General features: G+C 33.8%; 2 protein-coding genes across 2 annotated transcripts; one reads left to right on the forward strand and one right to left on the reverse strand.

Annotated features, from left to right (window-relative positions):
- Window positions 1-410: 410 nt before the first annotated feature.
- On the reverse strand, window positions 411-2,263 carry LOC134239985 (uncharacterized; the record flags this gene model as incomplete). The annotated part of the gene is made up of 6 exons (XM_062722112.1): window positions 2,249-2,263; window positions 2,054-2,152; window positions 1,761-1,857; window positions 1,256-1,339; window positions 879-982; window positions 411-640 (listed from the first exon to the last, which is right to left on the reverse strand). Coding segments are annotated over exons 1-6 (629 nt in total), but the record flags the coding sequence as incomplete, so codon positions are not given.
- Window positions 2,264-4,009: 1,746 nt separating this feature from the next.
- LOC134239986 (molecular chaperone MKKS-like) lies at window positions 4,010-8,213 on the forward strand. The gene is made up of 5 exons (XM_062722113.1): window positions 4,010-4,294; window positions 4,492-5,778; window positions 5,986-6,161; window positions 6,947-7,057; window positions 7,559-8,213. The coding sequence occupies exons 2-5, from the start codon at window positions 4,794-4,796 to the stop codon at window positions 8,027-8,029; spliced, it is 1,743 nt and encodes a 580-aa protein (XP_062578097.1). The 5' UTR covers window positions 4,010-4,294; window positions 4,492-4,793; the 3' UTR covers window positions 8,030-8,213.
- The last annotated feature ends 2,409 nt before the right edge of the window (window positions 8,214-10,622 follow it).

Consider the following 10,622-nt stretch of genomic DNA (forward strand, 5'->3'; position numbering starts at 1 on the left):
TCAAACACTATATTCATCATGATCAGAAACCAATTACAGTAAATCTTGGTTATGATGAATGATGAATAAAATTACTTCGCTATATCCATAATTGTTTACCGGTATATCCGTATAAGGAATTCTTTAAATTTAAACAGCTGGGGATCCAAGATAACTTCACTATATCCGTGGATTCACCATATCCGTGTTCATACTAAACAAGTTTTACTGTACAATTGAATGTAACTAGTTTTATTGAAATTAATGATTAAATTAACTAACACTGCACAATCAGACAACCACAGGCACATACATGCAACAGAGCCGTTAACCAACACATATCCCCTTCTCCTCTTCAACCAGTAAAATCAAAATTATAGCTACATATTATATTATACAAGCAAGTAATCTACAATACTACATAAACTCACATTTTCTTGATTGCTTGGTGTTTTACAGTATGATCTGAAACATCTGCTTGATCTATTTTTTCCTTAGTCCTTCCGTCTGTACATTCTGTGTTGATTTTCTCCTTGGATGACTCAGTTTTCTTGTCTCTGATGGATGCGGAAGAAGGATTTTTCTTCCGGAAGTAACTACTGATGCTAACAGTGCCTGCTTGTGACTGAGACAGATTCCCATCATTCAATGCTCTTAACATCTACAAAAAGAGATGGCATAAATTAATATAGATAAAATCAATCACAAGTACATGTATTGAGAGATCTTTTTTCAAATAAGTCTTATATATTTTTGGACCCTTGACTTTTTTTTTCTCTTGGAAAAAAAAACCCCAACCTTTGATAACATAATAGGCCAATGGTTTGTGAAGAAATTATGGAATCAGAAACACGTGGCTAGCATAGATGGAGAATAGCTTGAAAATATGTGTAGCTGACCTGTGACATGTGTGCAGTAGAACCAGGGCTATCAGGCTCCTCTAAAGAATAGTAGAACACCACTAACTTCTCTTTATGAATCTTCAGAGAGTGAGCATACAAATCTGCAAGGGTTTGATTTTCCCAAACTTAGTACCGGGGTAATGCAAAGAATTGTCTTTATCTACTAAATATCAAAGAACTGGAACACAGAGAGCTACATACAGTAAAAGATGCTTATGACGATCGAAGTACCAGTGTGGAATGATTTTTCTTCTATATAAGTGTAATTTGTTATATCCTTTAAGTTTGCAATTTATTTCAAAGTCAAGAGGAATGAAAAAGACTTCGTTGTAAGCATCAGTTGGTTATAAGTGTGTTTTATGGTATATGCTTACCTTCTTCATCACTTCCATCAGATAAAAGTAAAATCTGATTTTCTTTTTTGTTCTTGAAGGTATATCCGAGTCTAATCATCTCACCTTTAATGGAAAAGAATAATACACATCCCAATTAAAATTTTGTCTTTGTTACCAGTACTAAAAGATGTATAAATTACTTTGATCAAAATACTGACAATGAGATTTGATTAAAATTTAATTCAAGTAGAATTTTGAAAAAAGTTTTCTGCAAAAAAAAGTCAAACATTAGAAACTACGCGACAGTCTTGACATTTTAGTAGATTCACAATGACATAGTTGCATTACTAACAAATACTGACAAGCAAAGTCCCCATAATGTCATTCTCATATGTTTGTTTAATGCATCCTGGAAGACTAGATAATATGTGTTGTTGATTGGATTTTAAATACAAAGTTAGCTTATTTAAGCTTCAAAGGTGCCTTTGCCAAACTTAATACTAAATAATCAATTACTTCCTGTCAACAGTGTGACAATACTAACCTGTTATAATTTTAGCTTCTGTTGAAGTGCTTTTACTTTTGTTGTCTTCATTTTCTATACGCTTTGTGACAATGTCTCGTAGTAAACTCTCTATTTCCTATCACAGAGCATACACAACATTATATACAGAAATCAGCTACTTGAACACTGTTGAAGTGACAAGCATTTTTAGTGACTAACATGTTTGAGTCATTTTTTCATTCTTCTTTTTTAAATTAAGGGCTTTTCAGTTAAAAAGAATGGAGGGAATTTTCCTTTCATAAAATGATTGATAGTACACTGATGGTAAGTACCTTTAAGTGCCTTCTTTCCACTCTCTTTGAACTCTTTCTTTGGGAGGATTCATTATTAGTTCTATGAATCTCCATCTGAATCGCTTTTTTGTCATTAACCTAAAATCAATGAAACTCAATTAAGCATAACTGATTTTCCTTCATGCCTCCTCTTTCTATTGTAACAGGAAAGTATGGCTGGACCGGGAATCAAACCCTGGACCCCTGCATCACTAGTCAGATGCTCTTACTGACTAAGCTATACTGGCTGAAATTCACATCCCAATCCTTTTCTTATCATTGAATAAATAAACATGCATAAACATATTGATCATTAAATAACAATGAATAAACATGCTAAATAATCATTGGACATTAAATAAACATGATCAGGATCATAGAGCACAGCCACAGGCACTTGTTTCAGAAAAAAAATTAACCCCTAGTATAATAATAACACAGGTATCTAACTCCGAATTACACTCAGTACCCCTCTCCTCAGAAACGCATTAATTTACACTTTCAGAGGAAATGCACTGACCATATATGGCATGCATGTCCAATTTTTTTCTTTTATCTCTGTAAACAAAGTCAAAACTCTTCTCGATGAGTGGAAAAGTCAAATTCAACCATGAAATGGTGTATGCTAATCCCATAGAGATTTTGATTTGCTAAAAATCTGTTTCTAAAATTACATCAGAAAAATGTAGTGTGTTTATGGAAAATGACAAATAATCAAATTTTATTTATTCAGTACATTTATAATCTGAAATTGAGTTTTTAAACCCACTCATTTTTAAATTTGCTCTTTTCCCGAGATTAAATAAACTAAAAAACTGTTTGCCAGTATATTTTCTCTTTAAGTGTAAATGAAACAAGTTTAATTCTGAGGAGGGGGGTTACTGAATGTAATTTGGAGTTAGATACCTGTGTTATTATTATTGGATTAAATATCTATTTCCGAAACAAGTTCCTGTACGTGTCTTACTCATAGAGACCTAAATTGATCATTTATTCAAGAAATTTGCATAAAAAAAGATGATGAAGAAGAAATACTGGCACTGGTCTTATATAATTTAACTTAAAATTTGGATAAATCAGAATATATAAAACCTTTAAGCGATATTTTGGTCACCCAAAGCAACAGAAAAGTTGGATCATCATGATCATATATCATTATGTCATATGGATGTTCTCACCACTCATGACCTTAGGTTTAGCAACGGAGTCGTCATCAGATTCAGGTCAAACCATAAATGACATCACTATAGACATTTCATAGCACAGATTTTTCGTAGAAAACAATTCAAAGAGATACCTTTAAATACTTTGTTATGTTGTATCTATTCCTTGTTGAAAAGTTTCTCCTTTCCATTTTTCGCGCTGTTTTAGAGTCATCTCCCTTTCCCGATAAACCCTGCTTGAACGTCGAGCCCGATCACAAAAGTTCATCGAACTTGGTGTTGCATGTTGGAATCATACAGGCAAGTTAATAAGAAACTACCCAAGTCTGTGTCTGCAATGTGTTGTTGACGTTAGAAATGATTAATGGGTAACAAGTTTCTTTATTGAGTATACATAAAATTACTACATTTTAACTGTTTGATGTACACATGCCAAAGTTAGCTCGAGTTTTCTCAGTTGCGATATATTTGAAAGGTCAAACGTGCTAAATTCATATTTTCATGATGCAATACATTATAAACTGATAAAGAAGCGTGGGGAAAAGTTGCAAATCTGTTATCAGTTAAAAAGTAATTTGACTGTTTGTTTAGCTAAACATTTTTGAATATTTTATCTATAATCTTTATTTTATTTGTTAGGATTGTTTTAACAGTTTAAATTAAATTGCTGTAAATAATGCTGTTTGGTTTGAGAGTTAGAAACTTAATATAACAAGTAACATTTGAGGAATGTATCTTGCCTTTATGAATCAATTTTGATTTCAGATTTCTGAGGCAAAAAGACTCATACAATACTAGCATAGAATGAGCAATGAGAGGTAATATAAATATCCCTAAGCTTGGTGCTGTCCTCACTGCTTTTTTTGGATCTTGGTATCTGCTGCACATATCCTGGCTTAAATACTCAGAAGAAAGAGAGAAAAAATTATTAGAGGTTGCAAAGAAAGAAGTTTTTGAGAAGTATCCAGAACTGCGTCCATATGTGAACTTAGATAAGGATGACTTTGCCGAATATAAGGAAAAATATGCACAGAAGCTAGAAAGGAAAGACTGATAACATTTATGAAAATTATTCATTGTGAGTATACTTCAGACTACAATATTTCAGATGAGACAAAATTAGTTTTCCTTGCAAATGCACCTGATATTACAGATTTAATTTTTTTTAAAATTGATAATGGCTTTTGTAAATTGACTTTCTGTTTGTCCATTAAATTGCAAGACTGTAGACTCTAAAATCAGGGTTTCATGTTTTCCTTTCTTTTATTTTCACAGAGCCATAATTTAAAGGATACTATATATCACATGCTTACCAATTGACAATGCAAAAACCTACTCGAACTCGAATTGTGAAATCACCCAAACAGTTCTTAGGAATTTTGTTAGGTACAGTATTATTAAGGAAAGCTTTGGAGAAATATAAACTTCATACTATTCGCATGGACGTGCCCTCCACAGGGTTAGAAAGATATGAAATTAGGAGAGCTAAACTGGAGGAAAGGAAGAGACGTGAACAGAGTCAGTTTATTCGGGTCAGTGAGATAGAAGAAACTTCATAACATTGAAGAGCTATAGGAATGAGTGGAAGGAAAAGTGTGAAGGAGGAGAGCAAGGTTCATCATGGCGAGCTCAAAGAAAACCTAGAAGGAGTAAAATTATTAAAAAACATAGTCCAGACTAGCCGGGGGCCACATGGTAAGGTCAAGGTCATACAGAATGCTTGTGGTGGACATGTGACCTTGACCTCATCATCTGGGCGACTTTTACCTGTGTTATCTGTATCAAAGCCACTTCTTAAGCTCTTAGTGACCTCCGCTGAAGGTCATCTTCAGAAGTTCAGTGATGGAGGATTGTCTCTGATGGCCTGGTGCCTGAATATTGTGGAATCAGCCGAGAATTCTGTTGTTAATAACAGAGTTTTGATAGAACTAAATGACGAACTGATGGAACTGGCCTTGAGTGTGTTGAATGCTGACAGTTTTCCAGGAAAAGTCCATCTTTCTTTGTCTAATACTGTTAAAATTTTATCACTAGTGAAAACAATTCTTTCATCTAAACCTCTGTGTAAATTGTCAGGTGAATGTCTAAAGCATATAGCATCTTTACTTGTTGAATGTTTCTTGACCTCTATGAAAGAAGATCATAAGAATGCTAATGGTGTCATGATTTTGACTTCAGAGGGTACATCAGTGGACCAGTCTAAATATTTACCAGGGATTTTATTATTTTATCCAGAAATTTCTTCTTCTCAGACAAAGACTCTTCATTTTAACATGATAAAAGATGGAAGAATTTTGGTTGCCTTGGTGACAACATCCATGTCGGGTGACAGTGAAGAGGTCATTCAAGGTCAATATCATCAGAATACTGAAGTGAATGCACAGCAAACAGTAATAGAATATATCATGACATTTTGTAATCGCATAATTGACCATAAAGTAGGAGTGATTATGTGTCAAAGGGTCATCCATCCAAAAATAAAAACATATCTGAGAAGGAAGGGAGTATTTGTAATTGAACGAATGGGAGCAAGGATTACCAGCTATGTACAGGATTTGACAGGTATTTTTTCAAAAAGAGAATTATTGATTTCTCCCTTCTAAACTCTTCAATGCAATAAAAGGAAAAAAATTAAAACTTTCACTTATCATGATTATGACAAATGTATGCTCTGAAACATAATGTTAGAAATGTTCTTAGAACACATGCAGAATTTGTTGTGGAAATGAAGAGAGGTATGACAAATAAATTGACTTCTTGATTTTGCAGGCTCAATCCCTATAGATTCATTCTCCTGTGACCCAATGAAGAACGTAGGTTGGTTGGATGCTGTAGACCATGTCATTCTGAACAAGAAGAGTTACCTCCACTTACAGAGAGCAGACAGAGGAGTTAACTCCCTTTTGTTGTATGGTATGGAGGAAGAGACAGTATCAGAGCTCAAGGTGAGAAAGTGGAACAGAGCTGATGGTTAAATCTTTACGTGCAATCTAATTAAAATTAGATGTTGGATCTGCTCACATACTCGCTACACTAACATCTAACACCCCATTGAGGGTCACGTCAGAGGTCAAATTCTATCAACCTACTAAATCGTCACCTGCAAAATCGTCGTATATTGTAGAAGCGAATAAGTCTAGCACTGTTCCGAATTTGACCTCTGACATGACCCTCAATGGGTGTTGTTAGATGTTAGTGTAGCAAGAATGCAAGTGATCTACAATCAAATTTTCCATGATAGTCACCTGAATATGCTCAATCAGAAGATGGGAACATAGATTATAATCCACAGAAGGAAATAAATGTTTACGACTGGGAAACACATAATTAATCAAGAGATCAGGGACATATTGTTATGATATAGGTATATGCATAAACTAAGAAAGGTTGAAAAAATATTCTAAAGGATTTACAAATACATATACATGAATAGAAAAAAAACCCCAGTAAAACTTGTTTAAAATAAAATGAGACTGATTCCATAGAAATATCTTTGTTGGTTTAGAAAGCATTCCATATTAGACATTTAGATAATTGAATTTACAGAAAGGGATTAAAATTTAAGATTCATTTTACATGTAATAGACAAAACTTTGGAATACACAACACAACATCCAAATATCAAATATAGACAAGTTCTGCTGCATATCAATTATGTTTTATTGTAATTCTTTGTATCTTAATTTAGCTTAGTAATCTTGTTTAATGTAACAGTATACATGAATTGCAGTTGGTGTGCGAGACAGCATTGAGTAGCTTACAGAACACTATACAGTATCCCATAGTTCTCTGTGGTGGAGGATGCTGGGAAACAAGTCTGGCATTCAGTATCAAACAAAAGGTAACAACATCCTTTTACCATTATTCAATTTGAATGCTTGTTGTAATGTATATGTGATTTTTGGAAAATTACATTAATTACATACTTTTGTCTTGATGTCTCAAACTAAACTTGTGTACTGTAAACCAACTATTATTCACGTCATCTTTTATTTGCGATTTGTCAGTTTGGAATCAATCCACGACAATTTCTTTTTATGAATGAAGAAACATTTCTAACAAAAACAAAGCAAAATCAATGGTTCAGGGTGATTAGTATTCGCGACTTAAAGTAGGTAGGTAAACTCGCAAATATTTCTCACACACAAATAAAAGTTGGTTTACAGTATTTTGAAGCTTAAGCCAAGCAGGAGGTTGACAAGTTTCCTTGGGGGGGGAATAATGTTTTTTATCTACGAAAAAAAAAACAGTTTGTCCTGTCTTTTTATTGATTTATTTTTGTAACTCTTCAGATTTACCATAGTTCAAATTAAAAATAATTCTGGATTCAAATATTTTTCAGATGGAAGAAAAAAGATCTTCAATTCTTGAGAAGACCATGTGTACACCATCAGCATTATCAGCGGCCTGTGAAATCTTTTGTAATAGCTTATTAAAGGTTGCCAGGTCATCGGGGTACCCTGGGGTTATGATGATGACGGCCTATCCTACCTTTCACTGCTGGAGAGTTCCACTTGATAGTGATGAGCACTATGACCTTGACACTCTGAAATGTTCATGTGGGATGGTGACTGAGAAAATGGATACTTTGATTTCTGTGAATGACATAAAGATTGATTCACACTCCTCAATAAATGACACAGTTTTGAAAAATGAAATAAGTAATCTTCAACAGATTTCTCAAACTAAATCTTGTCATGTAGATTCCTATATTTCTAATGTCAGTGCTTTAAAAAATGCTGTATCTACAGCCAACATGATGTTAAATGTTGGAAATTGTTTGCAGGATATTAACGGAACTTGTGGGTATTAGTACCGTTAATTGCTTTATAATTGACAGTTGTGAATTTAAATTATATACTTGTAAATTCACCTATAAAGGAATATTTGTATTAAATTTCAAAGCTTTTCAAACTATGAAGTGACACTGGTTACCTTACATGTATGTCTGTCTACTCTTTGTCAATATATACATTTCTTCCTGATGCAGAGCCTTATTTTGTTGTGAATGTTTTTCTTAGAGTAGCATATTATTCAGAATTCACACTTAGCTTAATCTTGTAAGATCCTTTGAATACATATCACAAATATTGAATTTTGAGTAACAAAATGCAATCATCTGTGTTGAGGATAAATTACTCTTGATCAGATGTATACTCTGATATATGTTTTATTGCAATCATAGAAGTAGGATGTACAGACCTGTATTCTCTGCCAATCCTCAAACATTGCAGAACTAAATTCTTTCCCTTTGAAGTGTTGTTAATCAGATTATTTTATCAACAAAAATCTGACAAAAATGGCAAAAGTAGTAAGTGTTTTATGTTGATTAATAAAAGAAAAAAATGTGAACAAAGAAAGAAAAGGAAGAAGAAGAAAGACTTTGACAAAGTGAAATTGTTTTTCAACACATACATTTTCCAATAGGGTGAAATACTAATTGAATAAGAATTGGCCTATTGCTTTGCGGAAAACCAAAATGATATTGCTTAAAAATCATTTTCAAAGCTAACTACATTTTATAAAAAAATTTGCAATTGACACACTAGACAATTCCCATCTAGTACAAATACTAGACATAGCTCATGACCGTAGGAACAGAATAAGGGGGGTGTGTGCTTCCATTTGATTTCCTGATAAATAGAAAACATTATACGTTGTACATTTATTGACTAAGTTCGAGGGTGACATGCATTTTGTTGGTTCCAAGAACCAAGAACCAAACTGTCTGCCTGAGGCTGTTAGGCCTCAGGCAGACAGTTTGATTCGAGAGTCGACAGAACGCATTTTGCCTGAAAATATAGTCAATAAATGTTTTGTTATACAATGTGCCTTTCACTTTATTTATTTTTTTTTTTTGACACACATGTACATGTATTTTGTATTGTCTTCCGTGATGTAACCTCATGTCATTCACTGTTGAACACCAACGAATGAAAATGAGATTACGCTCCTCCCATTTTGTGACGGACGCGATCCAACCTCTCATCGACAAGTCCAACATCTCACTCAACGGTCCAGCATCGATTTTTTTTATGCTTGCTCTGTAAAACAGAAATATTAGACTTTTTTCGTATAGATTTGCATAGGAACAAATTTTAAAGGTATAACAATACTTTATGCATGTACCCTATCTCTAAATCCCTTGGTTTCGAGACTCTAGGGTATCGGGGGGGGGGGGGGTCCGTCTAGACATGTTTGTTGCATTTGCCCTCTAAACAATGCCAAACTGGAATCGGTGGCAAACTATTCGACGCAACTTTTAATAGAAATTGATCAGCCTGTGAATTTCAGTAACCCCATATTGTCTAGCTCTTATTGCATATTGTTTCCTTGTATAGTTTTGGTAATATTTTATTAAAAATGTTTTAAGAAAAGTTTAATTCCAGTTCACAAGTTTTCAAAACTAAACACTTTCCGTTCTTAACAAACTAGGACGTCGTGCACGACACTGACTTCAAAATAAGACTCGTGCGCGACACTGACTTCAAAATAAGACGTCGTGCACGATGCTGATGTCAGTACTTGAATAGGACATCGTGAATGACACTGACGTGCATGATATTGATGCCAGTACCCAACAAACTAGGACATCGTGCACGATAACGATGTTATTTTGACAATTTGGTTATTTAGAAAATACTCCGTAAGGTTGTTCAGAGATTATTTTCCAAAAAAGATTTTGAATACTACCGGTACATAATAAGGGGATAATACCGACCTTCCAACTTCCCTGAGTATATACACAATATTGCATCGTTTTTTCAACGATGTTTGAAATTCTCTTGATAACTTTCTGATAGATATCAGTCAATTATAATTATATTAATAATTAAATTTTATGGACTTTAAGAGTGATGGAAAGGGTTAATTCATCATGTTTTAAAAGTGTTTCAACAGAAAGGAATTTTTACTAGTCATTACCGGTATAAATATTTGATTCAACGGCACCACAAAATCTATAACTAAATAGGAGTGCTGTATCACTGACACACATTTTTATCCACCCCATTTTAGCTCATCTGACCTGAAAGCTCAAATGAGCACATTTTGTCTGTAGTATATGCCTGTCTGCCTGTCCATCTGTAAACTTGTCTCATTTGCGACTTCTTCTCCAGAACCACTGGGCCAATTTCAACCAAACTTGCCATATGTCTCTGGTTTTACATAGGAATATATGAGAAAAATCTTCAAAAATTTTTTCAAGAACAACACAGCCATGATTGGTCATATTTACTAGTATATGAAAGCATCCTAAGGTAGTGTAGATTCAAGTTTGTTCAAATCATGACCCCCAGGGGTTGGGTGGGGGCCAAAATGAAATTTTCTAACTTATAGAGAAAGAAGCCACAGTAAGCCAAAGAAATATGTATAAGCATTCTTCGTTACATCTTCGCTAGCCAAGG

Source organism: Saccostrea cucullata, unplaced genomic scaffold (genome assembly GCF_032062105.1).
Source record: "Saccostrea cucullata isolate Sc308-1 unplaced genomic scaffold, CSIRO_AGI_Scuc_v1 ctg17538, whole genome shotgun sequence".
Taxonomy (NCBI): Eukaryota; Metazoa; Mollusca; class Bivalvia; order Ostreida; family Ostreidae; genus Saccostrea; species Saccostrea cuccullata.

Coding starts and splice junctions, on each gene's coding strand:
- LOC134239986 (XM_062722113.1), top strand. CDS start 4,794: ATGAGTGGAAGGAAAAGTGTGAAGGAGGAGAGCAAGGTTCATCATGGC. Junction 6,162..6,946: donor AGACAGTATCAGAGCTCAAG/GTGAGAAAGTGG, acceptor CATGAATTGCAG/TTGGTGTGCGAGACAGCATT. Junction 7,058..7,558: donor CATTCAGTATCAAACAAAAG/GTAACAACATCC, acceptor AATATTTTTCAG/ATGGAAGAAAAAAGATCTTC.